At 42.4% G+C, this 19,371-nt stretch overlaps 1 protein-coding gene across 2 annotated transcripts in view; it reads left to right on the top strand.

Moving 5' to 3' along the window:
* Positions 1-10,158, top strand: part of vps72a (vacuolar protein sorting 72 homolog a) — a 34,848-nt gene extending 24,690 nt beyond the window's left edge. Inside the window, exons 4-6 of one of the 2 annotated variants that reach the window (NM_001140990.1) lie at positions 553-729; positions 1,306-1,450; positions 9,469-10,158. In NM_001140990.1, coding sequence (NP_001134462.1) covers positions 553-729; positions 1,306-1,450; positions 9,469-9,862 — 716 coding nt within the window. In that variant the 3' untranslated portion in view covers positions 9,863-10,158. The remainder of the gene's footprint in view (positions 1-552; positions 730-1,305; positions 1,451-9,468) is intronic. The other variant, XM_014176819.3, reaches the window with a different exon arrangement.
* The last annotated feature ends 9,213 nt before the right edge of the window (positions 10,159-19,371 follow it).

Raw genomic sequence — 19,371 nt, 5'->3', positions numbered from 1 at the left:
CCTTACAAACAGTCCAGTCCAACTCGTATTACAAAAGTATCCCTTTCTGAAAAATGTGCCAACATTACATTTGTGAAAATAGTCAAATATGTAAGAACACATAGTATGAAAAGGTACAGGGCACACTCGGTACAAATGACTCATAGAATGGAACATAACTTGGTGGAACTTGCAACTGGGTTATGGGGATCACAGAATTACATCCAGGAGGGAACTACCAATTAATTATACGCCTGAGCAACAGTCCAGCACTGCTGTGGGCAGTAAATCATTAACGTTGGCTTAATGCCCAATGAAACCCCAAAAGAATAAGCCATTTGACTACGTTAAAAGGGAGATACCGACACACAAGGTTAAACATGCTGTCACAGAAGCGATTAATGGCAAAGATAGGAGATGCATCCTCTACCTTTTTTTTGACTCTGTGATTTAGCCTATAGTGTCAAATCTAATGCAGACACGTATTGGGGAATTGACTAATTTAATAATGTTAAATTGTATTTTGAGTGGAACGTCCCTGTAAGCCTTGTCACTGACTGGCAACTTCCCCAGCTCGGAAGTCTGTGCGCCAGTCGACCAGCGAGCATACGCGGAAGACCAACCTGCGACTGCAAGAAAGACAGGATGCCCCACGACGGCGGAGGGGAGCCCACCACGACCGACCCCTGACCCAGGAAGAGTTGCTGGCTGAGGCCAAAATAACTGCTGAGGTCAACCTCCGATCCCTAGGTAAGACTAAAGGGGGAATCTAAATAGTCAAGAGTTGCCCTATTAATTCCCAATAACGACGACGTGGTTCAAGTTCAATTAAGTTTACTGATTCATAACATCACCGTCCACATAGGCACAGTGAAACAGTAACAAGAAATTGTGCAAAAATACAAGGGAGTGCACACCATAATTGCAGGTGTTTAAACTACCTGAATAGTAATTACAGACATATAGTGGCACTTGAATATACAAGTTAACAGCTCATGGTACTTGAATGGATTACAATGGGTTCCTATTAATCCCCATTTCAAGTTGGTGGGAAATAAACTGTCTAAAAATCTATTTAAAATGGAGGTTTTAAGGACAGAAGCAGGGAAGGAAAAATGGAAGTCTCACAGAATGAGACGGAGCGGAGATTTGTCCATGCAAAGCCGTTTATGGGTCTCTTGCCCATCCAGAATAATTGACAGAAAAAATACCTAGCGCTAAAAGATATGACACATGGCAGTGCATACTGAACAATGTGAGAAAATATGTCCAGAGCTTGGCCAGGGTTATGTTAATTGACCATTTCTGTATGTTCTTATTTTAAAGAGAACTACGAGCGTCTTGAGGCTGACAAGAAAAAACAGGTCCATAAGAAGCGGCGATTTGAGGGCCCCACCATCCGCTACCACTCTGTCCTCATGCCCCTGGTGCCCCACTCCATCTTAAAAGAGGAAAATGTGGATGTGGAAGGGTAAGGAGACACATATTTAGGGGTGGGAGAGTTTTGTTTTGCTGAAAAATTTGCTAAATATCTGCATTGAGTTTCAGAATTAAAAGCCTTCTAGTATCTGGATAAATGCAGGGCCGGCAGCAAAACGAATCAGTTGGACAGGCATTTGATTTCCATAGACCGGCACATTTTTTCAAGGGTGTTGTCCTAAAGACAGGCAGTCATTGTCATTGTCAATGATACTAAGGCGAGAGCACCAGCCTCTGCCATATGGACACATTGATAGCCTACACTGTGATCCATTGGCGGCTAAAGAAATGAGCACGTGGAACTCCGAGATAGCCAATGCAGCAGTCTTCAACTAAATAAAATACATATGCCTAAAGCCGGCAAATAAAAACAACCTGATGAAAATGTTCAATACCAACATGTTTCAAGCAGACCACCATAGTCCCTGTGCCCAAGAACACTAAGGTAACCTGCCTAAATGACTACCGACCCGTAGCACTCACGTCTGTAGCCATGAAATGCTTTGAAGGGCTGGTCATGGCTCACATCAACACCATCATCCCAGAAACCCTAGACCGACTCCAATTTACATACCGCCCCAACAGATCCACAGATGCTACAATCTCTAATGCACTCCACACTGCCCTTTCCCACCTGGACAAAAGGAACACCTATGTGAGAATGCTATTCATTGACTACAGCTCAGCGTTCAACACCATAGTGCCCTCAAAGCTCATCACGAAGCTAATAACCCTGGGACTAAACACCCCCCTCTGCAAATGGATCCTGGACTTCCTGACAGGCCTCCCCGGGTGGTAAGGGTAGGTAACAACTCGCTGATCCTCAACACGGGGGCCCCCTCGAGCACGATTTCAACACCATCATTAAGTTTGCCGACGACACAACATTGTTAGGTCTGATCACCGACAACGATGAGACAGCCTATAGCGAGGTCAGAGACCTGGCCGTGTGCTGCCAGGACAACAGCCTCTCCCTAAACGTGATGAAGACAAAGGAGATGATTGTGGACTGCAGGAAAAGGAGGACTGAGCATGCCCCCATTCCCATGGATGGGGCTATAGTGGAGCAGGTTGAGACCTTCAACCATATCACCAATAAACGATCATGGTCCAAACACACCAAGACAGTCATGAAGAGGGCACGACAATGCCTATTCCCCCTCAGGAGACTGAGGATCTGAGGACCCATGGCAAATATTTTCAAAGTTCTACAGCTGCACCATTTGAGAGCATACTGACTGGTTGCATCACCGCCTGTTATGGCAGCTGCTCGGCCTCCGACCGCAAGGCACCACAGAGGGTAGTGCGTACGGCCCAGTAGTACATCAAGATTCCAATATTCCTGCCATCCAGGACCTCTGTACCAGGCGGTGTCAGAGGAAAGCCCTAAAAATTGCCAAAGACTCCAGCCACCCTAGTCATGGACTGTTCTCTCTGCTACTGCACGGCAAGCGGTACCGGAGGGCCAAGTCTAGGTCCAAAAGGCTTCTTAACAGCATCTACCCCCAAACCATAAGACTCCTGAACAGCTAATCAAATGGTTACCCAGACTATTTGCATTGTCCCCCACCCCAACCCATTTTTACACTGCTGCTACTCTGTTTATTATCCATGCATAGTCACTTTACCTCTACCTACATGTACATATTACCTCAAGTAACCTGTGCCCCCGCACGTTGACTCTGTACCGGAACCCCCTGTATATAGCCTCGCAACTGTTATTTTATTGTTGCACCTTAATTGTTATTTTTAGTGATGCACCGATGTGACATTTTTGGCCAACACCGATATCAAATCAAATCAAATTTATTTTTATATAGCCCTTCGTACATCAGCTGATATTCTCAAAGTGCTGTACAGAAACCCAGCCTAAAACCCCAAACAGCAAGCAAAGCATGTGAAAGAAGCACGGTGGCTAGGAAAAACTCCCTAGGAAAAACTCCCTAGAAAGGCCAAAAACCTAGGAAGAAACCTAGAGAGGAACCAGGCTATGAGGGGTGGCCAGTCCTCTTCTGGCTGTGCAGGGTGGATATTATAACAGAACATGGTCAAAATGTTCAAATGTTCATAAATGACCAGCATGGTCAAATAATAATAATCATAGTAGTTGTCGAGGGTGCAACAAGCACGTCCGGTGAACAGGTCAGGGTTCCATAGCCGCAGGCAGAACAGTTGAAACTGGAGCAGCAGCACGGCCAGGTGGACTGGGGACAGCAAGGAGTCATCATACCAGGTAGTCCTGAGGCATGGTCCTAGGGCTCAGGTCCTCCGAGAGAAAGACAGAAAGAGAGAATTAGAGAGAGCATATTTAAATACACACAGGACACCGGATAAGACAAGAGAAATACTCCAGATGTAACAGACTGACCCTAGCCCCCCGACACATAAACTACTGCAGCATAAATACTGGAGGCTGAGACAGGAGGGATCAGAAGACACTGTGGCCCCATCCGATGATACCCCCGGACAGGGCCAAACAGGCAGGATATAACCCCACCCACTTTGCCAAAGCACAGCCCCCACACCACTAGAGGGATGTCTCCAACCACCAACTTACCGTCCTAAGACAAGGCCGAGTATAGCCCACAACGATCTCCGCCATGGCACAACCCAAGGGGGGGGCGCCAACCCAGACAGGAAGACCACGTCAGTGACTCAACCCACTCAAGTGACGCACCCCTCCCATGGACGGCATGGAAGAACACCAGTAGGCCAGTGACTCAGCCCCTGTAAAAGGGTTAGAGGCAGAGAATCCCAGTGGAAAGAGGGGAACCGGCAAGGCAGAGACAGCAAGGGCGGTTCGTTGCTCCAGCCTTTCCGTTCACCTTCACACTCCTGGGCCAGACTATACTTAATCATAGGACCTACTGAAGAGATAAGTCTTCAGTAAAGACTTAAAGGTTGAGACTGAGTCTGCGTCTCTCACATTGGTAGGCAGACCATTCCATAAAAATGGAGCTCTATAGGAGAAAGCCCTACCTCCAGCCGTTTGCTTAGAAATTCTAGGGACAATTAGGAGGCCTGCGTCTTGTGACCGTAGCGTACGTGTAGGTTTGTACGGCAGGACCAAATCGGAAAGATAGGTAGGAGCAAGCCCATGTAATGCTTTGTAGGTTAGCAGTAAAACCTTGAAATCAGCCCTTGCCTTAACAGGAAGCCAGTGTAGGGAGGCTAGCACTGGAGTAATATGATCAAATTTTTTGGTTCTAGTCAGGATTCTAGCAGCCGTATTTAGCACTAACTGAAGTTTATTTAGTGCTTTATCCGGGTAGCCGGAAAGTAGAGCATTGCAGTAGTCCAGCCTAGAAGTAACAAAAGCATGAATTAATTTTTCTGCGTCATTTTTGGACAGAAAATTTCTGATTTTTGCAATGTTACGTAGATGGAAAAAAGCTGTCCTTGAAACAGTCTTGATATGTTCTTCAAAAGAGAGATCAGGGTCCAGAGTAACGCCGAGGTCCTTCACAGTTTTATTTGAGACGACTGTACAACCATCCAGATTAATTGTCAGATTCAACAGAAGATCTCTTTGTTTCTTGGGACCTAGAACAAGCATCTCTGTTTTGTCCGAGTTTAAAAGTATAAAGTTTGCAGCCATCCACTTCTTTATGTCTGAAACACAGGCTTCTAGCGAGGGCAATTTTGGGGCTTCACCATGTTTCATTGAAATGTACAGCTGTGTGTCGTCCGCATAGCAGTGAAATTTAACATTATGTTTTCGAATGACATCCCCAAGAGGTAAAATATATATAGTGGTCCTAAAACGGAACCTTGAGGAACACCGAAATTTACAATTGATTTGTCAGAGGACAAACCATTCACAGAGACAAACTGATATCTTTCCGACAGATAAGATCTAAACCAGGCCAGAACTTGTCCATGTAGACCAATTTGGGTTTCCAATCTCTCCAAAAGAATGTGGTGATCGATGGTATCAAAAGCGGCACTAAGATCTAGGAGCACGAGGACAGATGCAGAGCCTCGGTCTGACGTCATTAAAAGGTCATTTACCACCTTCACAAGTGCAGTCTCAGTGCTATGATGGGGTCTAAAACCAGACTGAAGCGTTTCGTATACATTGTTTGTCTTCAGGAAGGCAGTGAGTTGCTGTGCAACAGCTTTTTCTAAAATTTTTGAGAGGAATGGAAGATTCGATATAGGCCGATAGTTTTTTATAATTTCTGGATCAAGATTCGGCTTTTTCAAGAGAGGCTTTATTACTGCCACTTTTAGTGAGCTTGGTACACATCCGGTGGATAGAGAGCCGTTTATTATGTTCAACATAGGAGGGCCAAGCACAGGAAGCAGCTCTTTCAATAGTTTAGTTGGAATAGGGTCCAGTATGCAGCTTGAGGGTTTGGAGGCCATGATTATTTTCATCATTGCGTCAAGAGATATAGTACTAAAACACATTAGTATCTCCCTTGATCCTAGGTCCTGGCAGAGTTGTGCAGACTCAGGACAATGGAGCTTTGGAGGAATACCCAGATTTAAAGAGGAGTCTGTAATTTGCTTTCTAATGATCATGATCTTTTCCTCAAAGAAGTTCATAAATGTATTACTGCTGAAGTGAAAGCCATCCTCCATTTGCGAAGGCTGCTTTTTAGTTAGCTTTGCGACAGTATCAAAAAGAAATTTCGGATTGTTCTTATTTTCCTCAATTAAGTTGGAAAAATAGGATGATCGAGCAGCAGTAAGGGCTCTTCGATACTGCACGGTACTGTCTTTCCAAGCTAGTCGGAAGACTTCCAGTTTGGTGTGGCGCCATTTCCGTTCCAATTTTCTGGAAGCTTTTTTGTGGCCTTTTAAGCCTTCTAGTACAGTTAAATAGTTAACACACACACACGGACGCAGCAGTCTAAGGCACTGCATCTCAGTGCATGAGGTGTCACTACAGTCCCTTGTTCGAATCCAGGCAGTATCACATCTGGGCCGTGATTGAGAGTCCATAGGGCGGCGCACAATTGCGCCAGCGTCGTCCGGGCCGTCATTGTAAATAAGAATTTGTTCTTAATGCATTTGATGTCTTTTGTGTGATTTAGAGGTCTTGACGGGTCCATCCGTACCCAAGACCTGACTTTGGACCTGACAAACTGATAAACTGTAATAGAAGGTTCAGTGTTCATTAAACAGCCACAACACACTTCCGCTAACTTTAGCCACCACTAGCAAAACATCTATGGAAGGGATGGAGGCATGTAAAACATGTAAAACACATCAACATCAACTAAAACATGTAAAACACATCAACTCAATTATTTGGTTGACATTACTTAATGGTGATTTGGCAAAAACATTTGACCAGGCATTTGATAGGGCTGTTGCGGTGACCGTATTGCCGCCACACATGAGTCATGCCTGCAGTGAAATTCTATGTGACCGCTGAGTCACGGTAATCTCTTATGCACTCTAGACATGTTAGTAGTACCCAACTCACTATTGATCATCAGGTCGCTAATGACCTGGTACTCAGGGCTCTATTGTCCTTCTAACCACTCTGACATCAGTGCAAATGCAATCAAAAATCACATCAAACACTTATCAAAACAGTATGTGCTTTTAAAACTCGCCTCTCTGTGATTAATCAATTTGAAGAAAAGTTCAACATCAGGTTGTGGAAAACATGGTCATTGTGGATGTTTCAAAGCCTAACCCAACGAAATGGACAGTGCTTTCTAAGGTGATGATTCATTCTAATGCACACGCATAGACCTATGAGCCCAAGCCTGAAGAAGGAAAAAAACAACACTGAATTAAAATAATTATTGTGCCATTAGACAATACAGATCTAAGATATCTTTGGTACGTAATTGGTCTAGTCTAAATTAAACAAATTCAGAGTTAGCCTCCAATTATAACGAATTTGTATTTGGTTTTGAATAGCCTAGTAATTGGGCTTTTTTTATATTTTCATAATAGGCTGACACATTACCTTTAGCTAACAGTTTAATGGAATATGTTTTGTTGTGAAAACATGTTACTATCGATGTTCCCGAACAGCTTTCACTTGGTTTCCCAAATCAAGCACTTGGTAGCGTTAGGAACAGGGTTGGAGAGCCCATGGCGTACAGAGTTTGGGCGGAATATCACCTGTTGCACTGAGAAATAACCGGAGTAGCCTACCCGACATGAGTGAAACGAACCAGCAGGAAAGTGGCCTCCATTCGCTATTCTAGTGCATACAGATTACATGCATTTTCTTCTCTTTCCCCTCTTCCTGCACATTTGATAAATGGGCCATTCTAAATCTAAACTAATTTTATTTATTAGTAAAGACTAGATTAAATTGAGTCTAGTCTGATGGATGAAAATATGATCACTTGATGAAAGAACAGTTTGCAGCCTAAGGGAAGGAACAGAATGCAAGTTTTTTTTTTTTTTTTTTTGCGACTTTCTCAAATGAAGAAGCATAAGGCATCTATGATTTGTATCATTCTGTCAGTTTTCACAGTAGGAGACTCAAATCACTTTGTAAAGACTGGGGACATCTAGTGGAAGCAATAGGAAGTGCTCAATGAACCATAGCTCACGGTGTGATTAATAGGCAACGTGATGAAGTTGAGTCCGCAATTCAGAATTCCACTTCCTGTTTCGATCTGTCTCGGGGTTTTGACTGCCATATGAGTTCTGTTATACTCAGACACCATTCAAACAGTTTTAGAAACTTTAGGGTGTTTTCTATCCACAAGTATTAATTCTATGCATATCCTTGCTTCTGAGTTTGAGTAGTAGGCCGTTTAAAATGGGCACTAATTTTTTTCAAAATGCGCTGTGGCGCCCCCTATCCTAGGCGACCGTCAAGAGGCTATGGGAAGGAACAGAAGGCAAGTTTTATTTTTTTTTATTTTTTTATTTTTTTGCGACTTTCTCAAATGAAGAGGCATAAGGCATCTATGATTTGTATCATTCACAACTAAAGTTGCCAAATAACTCTAAATCTACCATATAGGACCTGTTTCAAATTATCACTTTTACGCTCAACATAGCCACCTCATATGGGCCATCTCGTTCCAGAATGGGAAAAATATCCTTTCTTTTATTCAGCTAAATTCAATTATATTCTTCTTATTATAAAATCATATAATATAAAATAATTGCACAGGACTTATTATCTTGTCAGCTAGATGAACAAGCCTACAGCCTATGGCATGGCACATAGCCAGATAACATACGGTAGGCCAACTATTCTGTTCTTCTGAAATACGTTTTCTTCATATCATGTTTCTTTAGACCTGCCTGAAATAAATACTGGATTTATTTGTGATGGTGTATTTTCAATTGATTTATTAGACAGTGGCTTGTATGCATGGAGGCCTGGAGATGCTAAATGTGTTTATGTTCATTAATGGTCAATTACCGTGAGACCGGCAGTCTTTTACATGACAATAACCATCTGACAAAATTTTATGACCGCCATAGCCCTAACTGCATACCTTCTTTCCATTGATTTTGGAACACCATATTTAGTATGAAAAGCAACGTTGCTATCTTAAATCAAACAAACACTGGGATGGCAGGAGGGTAGCCTAGTGGATAGAGCATTGGCCTAGTAACCGAAAGGTTGCACGATCGAATCCCCGAGCTGACAAGGTAAAAATCTGTTGTTCTGCCCCTGAACAAGGCAGTTAACCCACCTTTCCTAGGCCGTCATTGAAAATAAGAATTTGTTCTTAACTGACTTGCCTAGTTAAATTAAAAAAAATAAAAAACACACAGACAGGATGCAGCAGCCGTCTTGCTGAAATCAAGTACTATTTTAATGTGAAAGTAATATTGGATGCATTTTCTGTATCGTTTTTGTCTCATTGTTATTTAAGCCCAAGTAGCCACTGTAGCCTAAGGCTACTTGGCAATGGCAACAGTGTAGACCTGGAGTAGAGTACAGCATTGTTTACAATAAAGCTATTATTGCCCATTGTCGGTAGTCTGTTTTTATTACATATTTAACCTTTATTTAGCCAGGGAGTCTATGTACCACTAACTAAAGTGTTTGTATTTGTTTTTTTAAAGGTTAGACCAGGACACACCGCTGCTCGTTGCTCCTGTGGCACCAAGTCCAATGCCTTCGCAGCAACCCTTGGGAGGTCTTTGCTCCCGCACTTACATCACCTTTAGCGACGAGGAGGCCTTTGAGGCTGCCTTCCCCCAGGCTGTGCGGACCGGCTCCCAGCCCCCCACCCAGGAAGTCTGTCCTGTCACCCACAAGGCTGCATTATACAGAGACCCAGTTACAGACATCCCCTATGCCAACACACGAGCCTTTCGCATTATTCGCGAAGCCTACCGCAAATATGTGGCTGCTCATGGATTCCCCAACTCTGCTGGGGGTTTCTCTGTGGTTGATGCCTCAGGTTCCAGGAGTGCACGCCAGAAAATGGTCAAGCAGAGCACAGTTGCAAGGTAGAGGCTTATATGATCTCAGAAGTCATTTATAGAAGTCTGTCCTCCTTTGATTTAGAGCCCCTCATCTGTTCAAAGATTTAAATCTACAGTCTGGGATTCATCTTTCAGTGAAATGGCAGCCCCAGTACTTGTTTTGGTGTACAGCTGAAGCATAGGGCTATGGAAATTCTTGTTTGTAAACATTGGAGTAATAGTATTTACATTTGGGATAGAGCGGGGCTTTCCAACCCTGTTCCTGGAGAGCTACTGTCCTGTAGGTATGTGAATAAAATGTTGAATAAATTTCCTTTAACATCCTGGGCCCTTTTTTGCCTGGAGCTAAGGAGGCGCAAGTGTCAAACGCAGGTTAGTTTGCAATTCTGTCATGGAAAAACAGGCGCACTGCATTTTACAGATCTAACACCAGGTTTGGCAATTTACCTGTGGAACCAGTGGCAATATTTGAAGTGTCCTTAAAAACAAGTAAAATAGTGAATTTCATGCAGTGCTAATGGGAAGTCTTAAGACCCACGAAAAGCAGGTCTTAACGGTAACGCAGTTGATAATGGCATGGATTTTGAGAGCGGAAGCACAGCCTATCCAGTCATGACGCACAGTGCTCATGGAAGGATAGATGTGCCGGTAAATCTCATATTTAGAAACATAAATAAACACTCAGTTTCTTCCCCCCCATTTCATTTAACTTGATTAAAAACTAAGCACAGCCTACCCTCTCCTTAATAGCAGAATCTCATTGGTGTGTATTTTTATGCTGGCCATTAGCCAAGTAGCCTATGAATAAAGGAGTTTTAAATGGTCTACTGAAACTGCTTTGAAATATTTGAGGTTTTTGCCCTCATGCTTTTTCATTATTCCCAATTCACATAGCTGCATTTCGCTTGTTCAAGTAGGCTATTCATCCCCATTTTCAAAGAGCGTCACTCGTCTGATTACCGAAGACATGCTCCTCCAAACTATTCAGTCCTCCATATCAACTGCTGATTTCTTTTGAGGATCTACAATTTCCAGTTGCCCTAGCCCCTATATCAGTGTGAATGCTATAGCCTATGTTTTAACAATGTATTTCCATATTGAAGCAATGCCATTAGAACTGTGGACTGCAAACATGTTCAACATATTTAGCAAATATGGGGCAGACTATTTAACAAAGTAGGCTATAACGGACTAACATTCGAATTGGACTTGATAACAACGCAATAGATAACTGTAAATACACAACTTGAAGCAAACACATACAGCGCCTTCAGAAAGTATTCCCAACCCTTTACTTTTTCAACATTTTGTTGTTACAGCCTGAATTTAAAATGGATAAGAGATTTTGTCACTGATCTACACACACCATAATGTCAGTGGAATTGTGTTTGTAGAACATTTTACAAAATTAAAATCTGAAATGTCTTTAGTCATTAAGTATTCAACCTCTTTGTTATGAGAAGCCTAAATAAGTTCAGGGGTAACAATGTGCTTAACAAATCACATGAGTTGTGTGGAGTAGTGAAATTCAACCACAAAGACCAGGGAGCTTTTTCAATGCCTCGGTAGATGTTTTAAAAAAAATGTAATAAAAAGCAGATGGTGAATATCTCTTTGCGCATGGTGAAGTTATTAATTAGGCTTTGGATGGTGTATCAATACACCCAGTCACTACAAAGATACAGGTGTCCTTCCTAACTCAGTTGCCGGAGAGTTAAGAAGAGGGACCTCGGGAAAACTAAAAGTGGCACAGAACAGGTCAGCATGGCTGGCCCTTAAATGTACACGGAGAGCTAACATTAATACTATGCATGTAAATCTCTCATGGCTTAAAGTGGAGGAGAGATTGACATCACTACTTGTTTTTTGTAAGAAGTGTTGACATGCTGAATGCGTTGAGGTGTCTGTTTTAAACTGCTAGCACACAGCTCGGACACCCATCCCTACAAGACATGCCACCAGAGGTCTCTTAACAATCCCCAAGTCCAGAACAGACTATGGGAGGCACATATGAAACTATTCCACATCAGGTAACTGATGCAAGCAGTAGAATCAGATTTAATAAAACATGAAAATACACCTTATGGAACAGCGAAGAGACCCATGATAAGGGATACCTAGTCAGTTATACAATTGAATGCCTTCAACTGAAATGTCTTCTGCATTTAACCCAACCCCTCTGTATCCGAGAGGTGTGAGGGCTGCCATAATCGACATCCACATCGTCAGCCCCCAGGGAACAGTGGGTTAACTGCCTTGCTTAGAGGCAGAAAGACAGATTTGTACCTTGTCAGCTCGGGGATTCAATCCAGCAACCTTTCGGTTACTGGCCAACGCTCTAACCACTAGGCTACCTGCTGCCCCACGCACCTTAAGACACGCACTCTTTACACACATACACATGGATTTTGTTTTGTAGATATGTGGTGGTGGTCTGAGGGAACACACTGAATGTGTTGGGTAAGGTGTTATGAAATGGAATGTCATGTAGTATTTTTAACTGTATGTAACTGTCTTATGTTGCTGGACCCCAGGAAGAGTGCTAATGGGGATCCATAATAAATACAAGCCTGAGACCGGGTTTGGTCATTTGTAAGTCTAAATTCAATTAATGATGATCATAGGAAGTTTCTGCATGAGTGCTTTGTAGATCAACCCAAGAAAATGCTGCTTGCGTTGTTTTTACATACAAAACACAATGGTGAGTTCTATAACTATCTCCAGTAATAAACCTAAGGGCACAATGGACAACGGCGTCTAGTGGTTTAAGTGTTGGTGCTGCTGCATGCATTTAGAAAATATCCTCATAATCTAACGTAGACAAGTGCCCTGGACAATTTCCTTCCTTTTAACAAAAGTCAGACATGCTTTGTTTCTGTAAAAGAAACCAACCTTGAACTTCCAACTTCTTCACCAGCTTAGTGACATGTTTTTTTAAATGACTGTTTGTCATCAAGCCAGATACAAAGATTTTTGTAGGATAGGACACTCAATTTGTGTGCCATTCGAACTAGTCATTACAAATGAATTTAAATCTGTGTTACGGGACTTAGAAAACAGCATGCGTTCTGTTTGCATTTACCACAAACTTTAGATCCAATAGTGACCTCTGCAGTGCTTGAAAGTCAGACTTCAAATGTGAAAAGGCTTGGCCAATCAATGGAGCAATGGAATGCAACACTATCATCTGCATACAATTTAATAATTGTATTTTTACATTACCTATGTAATTTATATAGAGTGTAAACAGTAGTGGGCTGAGTATCGAACCTTGGGGCACCTTGTTATGTAACTCAAGGAACTCAGATTCGACCCCATCTACCTTGATGGCCTGAGTTCTGTCATTGAGCTAATTATGAAACCATCGGCAACCATCAGTACCCAACCCTATGAAGGACAGTTTATTCACCAGAATGACATGGTTTACAGCAGTGTTACTCACTATTTTTTGGGTTGAGACAATCATTCAGAGGGCCGCACAGAATTTTAATTTGTAGTACTTTTTCTTCCAATATTATTGAGTACAATAGAGCACATGCAATTGATTTGATGTACAGCACATCACAAATATATACATGAACACATTAAATAGGCTACATCACATGTATAAGACCCATATTAAGGGTTACCTCAGTAGTTGGATGGGTGAAAATGTCCCTTCTGCTCCTTGACTGAATTCATTCTAAATGTATAGTTTTGTTACTATCCTTGTGAGGCAGTCCAGGTGTGCATTGGTCAGTCTGTTTCTCTGTTTTTGTTTCACAATGTTCATTGTTGAAAATGTTGCTTCACAGCAATAAGTGCTGACAAACAATTTCACATTTTGCACACACTGCTTCAGAAGTGGATACTCTGTGTCTGACGCAAGGCTCCAGAAATGGGTAACACCTGATCTTAGTTCACCTTGCAATGTGTCATTTGCCTGCAGCTCCACGCGCACAACTTGCTGCATCACATTCTGTAAGTCACAGTCTTTGAGTTTAGCCACAAGTGCGTCATGATGAATGATACAATGAAACGTAACTAATTCTGGAATATCCTCTCTTTCTCATCAGGCCTATGAGTCCCTTCTCCTTCCCTCGCGTCTTTGAGTCACCGTCAGTGCACACAGATGCCAGATTAGACCAGTCAATATTATCACCAACAAATGTAACAAGGGCTTTCAGAATATCCTATCCTTGTGTTTGTCCCTGAAGGGGCATTATACATAAAAGTTCCTCTCTGAACGACTCATTTTGAGAGAAGTAGACCCAAACACATAATTGGGCAATGTCACTTACATCAGCGCCTTCGTCAAGCGAAATACTAAAACACGGCGCCACGGATATGTCAGTAATCAGTTGCTTACCGATGTCCTCACCAATGTCTTCTATGCGTCTTATTAAGGTCGAGTCAGAGTTTTAGTCCCTTAACTTGATTTAAAATAGCTTCCTTGTTTGTGAAATCCTCAAATTTCGGCTGAGGCCAAAAACCATTATTTGACAATATCCGCATCTGTGAAGGGGTTCTTTCTCATGAGTATCCAAGCAATGTCATATGTTGTGTCGTGTCTCTGACTTATCATTAAATGTGAAGACTGTTCTTTTATCAAATCAATTCTCTGTAATTATTATTACATGATTAAAATAATCATGTAAATTAACTAGGAAGTCAGCACACCACGGAAAATGTTGGTTTACAGAGTCATAATTTTCTGAATATAACTTCAGATATTTTACTATCTGTAACAGTTGTCGTGGATAGAGGACCAAAACGCAGCAGGAATGTGGATGCTCATCTTGTTAATTTATTTTAAATCAAGAGAACACCAAAATAACAAAACAGTCTTATCACGCTCACACAGGCAAACCAAGAAACAATCTCCCACAACACCAAACCAAACAATTACCCATATATAGGACTCTCAATCAGAGGCAACGAGAAAGCACCTGCCTCCAATTGAGAGTCCAACCCCCCATCAACCTAAACATAGACATACAACAAACCAGAAAGAACATAGAATTACAAAACATAGAACATAGACCAAAACCCGGAAATAATAAATCAAACACCCTACTACATAAATCACTACCCCGAACCACATAAACAAATTACTCTCTGCCACGTCCTGACCAAACTACAATAACAAATAACCCTAATACTGGTCAGGATGTGACACTATCTGATCAATTAGTCTTCTATTGATTAATTATTATTATTACCGTAAGTCTGAATCTGAACGTTGTAAAATTATTGGTTATCTGCACAAACCCAGCCTTTACTTATGAATCATCCATACACAAATTGGCTCAATTATTTATTTACTAACTAATTAAACAATGACAGAATATACAGTACATAATAACATAATGCAGTAAATACCGTCCCGATGTGGACTAAACAAAAACAGTTTGGTTATAACACGATAGATTCAAAGAGAAGAAAAGTGGGTTTTGGAAGGAAGACTAAAGGAACATGGGTCTCTATCGGACCTGGGAAGCTATTCTCACATAAATACATATGCCACTAACGATCGCTTATTCGGAAAGCAATGCATTGTATTTACGTGAAGCTGGCTTCGATAGTTGAGCTGGTGATGTGAGGCTCTGGTTTGCCCAGTCGAGGTCACCATTGTCCTTTGTAGATTCTGCCGGGTCGATATGGAGTGAGATTCACGTGGTCTGAGAGGTTCATCTCACTCTGGAGATGCTTCCTCATCGGTTAGTGTTCTCGTACTAGATGTGTGCATATGTTCAGCTGCAGTCTGATATATGCTAGTTTAGTATGCACTTCTTCTTCAGGTGATCAAACCATTTCACGTGTGGAGCAAGAGCTCACGTTTCCTGGACTGTAGAGTTGAAATTAGAATTAGCCCTTTTAAATGTGAGGACAAGTCCTCATGGTATTTGGAACTGAGTTGACTTTTCGTCACGGAGTCTTTTATTCAAGAGTGGAAAAGGGGTTGGATCATCATTTCCAACCAATGTCTATTCACTTGGGCGTGGCTACTGACTTAGTCAAACTTTACAATGAAGGCCAATTCTCTCATTTTAAAGGTTAACATTACATTACATCATTTTGCAAATATTTTCATCTTTACTCATTAATTTTATACAAGAATTAGATGCAAGCCTCATAACTGAGGAACCTGTATAAACAGAGTTAGGGTAATGTGGCTGTATTGTCTTTCATGAGGTCACACAAAACGGACTGGGTCGTAGCTTGCTTCTCCACCGACCGTTTACACATTCTCCAAATTAGGAATATTGTTCAATTCTCAAATTCTGGGATGTAGTAGAATTTGGCGGGATAGTTCCTTTGTTCTATGGTAACCCTCTCTCTCTCCCATACGTCATAGTCAGGGAGACGAGTCTCTGCAAGAAATTTACGACATGGTTGTAAAGTCATAACCCCCCCCCCCCCCAACAGGGGTTGTTCACGTCTCTGGTAGCCAATTCACGGAAAGGGCTAGCATCATGACAGTCCCCCTCTGGTGGTTCAAGCTTGGTATTATTCGGAATGTTGCAACCAACCCCAAAAAATAAATGACCCATAAATGTACTGGTTAGGGATCATCGTTGCTATTCCCCTCTGGTGGTCTACCCTGGGAGGATTTCTGCAAGCCACCACAAAAATGGCCAGGGGATGTCGTGGTTGGAGCTCGCCGTTTCTGTCCCCCTCTGGTGGTTTACCCTGGAAGGATTTCTGCAACCTGCTGGCCGCTCCAAGATGGTCCGGGGATGTCTGGGTTGGGCATCGCCGTTCAGGACCTGCGTCGGTTGTCCAGGCTCGTACATCTGGCAAGTAACTTAGGCAGATGTTGGCAATGCACACACACTCACAAAATACATAATTACATTTCTTTCCCAAACGAACGGCATTGTGGCACTAAGTGATGGTTGGATGGGGACTTTGTTTATGGCTCTATCACTTCCTAAGTGTCTAGGGAACTGAACCGAAAAGGAATGAAAGCATAAACAAAAGATATACAAAATATAGTTATCACACCTTAATCCTCTAATTGGACTGTATTCTATATACATCCATGGTCTTGGCTAAATAACTCTATCATGGCATTGTCTCTAATGTCATGTCTAGGGCGTTCCAAATTTGCGGTGTGTTGCTTAGGGCACTATCCTATAGTTTGGCAGAAACCAAACTATTGGGAGTGCAGCTGGACAACTGCTTATCATGGTCGTCTCAAATAACTAATCTATGTAAAAAAATGTAAATTAAAAATTAAAACAGCATGTATAATCAGAAGGATAGCTAAATATTTACCAGGGAAAATTCTTCAGCAAATAACACAAGCATTAATTGAGTCAGGTGAACTACTGTTCTGTGGTCTGGGGAAATGCATCATCAAGTGAAGTTAGGAGGCTGCAAAATGCACAGAACAAAGCAGCAAGGATTAATCTTCATCGACCTGGCCAAGGCTTTCGACTCTGTCAATCACCGTATTCTTATCGGCAGACTCAATAGCCTTGGTTTCTCTAATGACTGCCTCGCCTGGTTCACCAACTACTTCGCAGACCGAGTTCAATGTGTCAAATCGGAGGGCCTGTTGTCCGGACCTCTGACAGTCTCTATGGGGGTGCCACAGGGTTCAATTCTCAGGCCGACTCTTTTCTCTGTATATATCAATGATGTCGCTCTTGCTGTGGGTGATTCCCTGATCCACCTCTACGCAGACGACACCATTCTGTATACATCTGGCCCTTCTTTGGACACTGTGTTAACTAACCTCCAAACGAGCTTCAATGCCATACAACACTCCTTCCGTGGCCTCCAACTGCTCTTAAACACTAGTAAAACCAAATGCATGCTTTTCAACCATTCGCTGCCCGCACCAGCACCGCCCAACTAGCATCACTACTCTGGACGGTTCTGACCTAGAATACGTGGACAACTACAAATACTTAGGTGTCTGGCTAGACTGTAAACTCTCCTTCCAGACTCATAAACATCTCCAATCCAAAATCAAATCTAGAATCGGCTTTCTATTTCGCAACAAAGCCTCCTTCACTCACGCCGCCCAACTTACCCCAGTAAAACTGACTGCTACCGATCCTCGACTTCGGCGAAGTCATCTACAAAATAGCTTCCAATACTCTACTCAGCAAATTGGATGTAGTCTATCACAGTGCCATCCATTTTGTTACCAAAGCGCCTTATACCACCCACCACTGCGACCTGTATGCTCTCGTCGGATGGCCCTCGCTACATATTCGTTGCCAGACCCACTGGCTCTAGGTCATCTATAAGTCTATGCTAGGTAAAGCTCCGCCTTATCTCAGCTCACCGGTCACGATAACAACACCCACCCTTGGCACGCGCTCCAGCAGGTATATCTCACTGGTCATCCCCAAAACCAACACCTACTTTGGCCGCCTTTCCTTCCAGTTCTCTGCTGCCAGTGACTGGAACGAATTGCAAAAATAGCTGAAGCTGGAGACGTACATTTCCCTCACTAACTTTAAACATCAGCTATCCGAGCAGCTAACCGACCGCTGCAGCTGTACATAGTCCATCTGTAAATAGCCCACCCAATCTACCTACCTCATCCCCATATTGTTTTTATTTACTTTGCTGCTCTTTTGCACACCAGTATCACTACTTACACACCATCATCTGCTCATCATCATCTGCTCATCTATCACTCCAGTGTTAATCTGCTAAATTATAATTACTTCGCTACTATGGCCTATTTATTGCCTTACCACCTCATGCCATTTGCACACACTGTATATAGACTTACTTTTTTTTCTTTTTTCTATTTTGTTATTGACTGTATGCTTGTTTATTCCATGTGTAACTCTGTGCTGTTGTTTCTGTCACACTGCTTTGCTTTGCTTTATCTTGGCCAGGTCGCAGTTGTAAATGAGAACTTGTTCTCAACTAGCTTACCTGGTTAAATAAAGGTGAAATTAAAAAATAAAAGTGATCCTAGCCTAAATTCTAATTGGATGTTCTGTTGTACATGTGCGTTTATGCTTACACAAGCGCACATACAAAGGGAAGAAACACCAAGTATCCTGGTAGACTACAACTTGTTCAGAATGAGTCTGACATAATCCGATAATTTTCAGGTCAATGCCTGGAGGTCAGTCAGAATTGGTATCGAGGGAGTCTAGAGTGGTTTTCCTACAGGTCACTGTGTCTTCCACTATTGTAGTAGCAATAGGTATGAAGAAGTCTATTTCATAGCTATGTTATCCATGGAGGAGCTAACCTCACGACGGAAGTACTCTATAAGCACTGGACCAGTCGTACGCGGTGTGATCATGATTCATGACTTCTAATAACTTTCCTTCTGAATGGAGGGTTCTATTTATTAGTGGCATGTATGTTAACATTGGAAGAGTGCTCTGGAGATTCCCCGTGTTGCACTCTGAGTGACTCCTAACTACTCTGTCGCTGTTGTCAAAGGCAATTTGATTTGTTAGATCTCTAACCTTCTTACTGATTGTAGCTGGACTGACTGTTGCTGGCATTGGTACTGGTACTCAAGGGGACCAGTTATCCTACCGATTTATTCTGAAATATTATTCTACCGGA

The sequence above is a fragment of the Salmo salar genome, chromosome 27 (genome assembly GCF_965601325.2).
Source record: "Salmo salar chromosome 27, fSalSal1, whole genome shotgun sequence".
In the NCBI taxonomy this organism is placed as follows: Eukaryota; Metazoa; Chordata; class Actinopteri; order Salmoniformes; family Salmonidae; genus Salmo; species Salmo salar.
The sequence above is the reverse complement of the archived record's forward strand: the minus strand, read 5'-3'. Positions and strand labels throughout refer to the sequence as shown.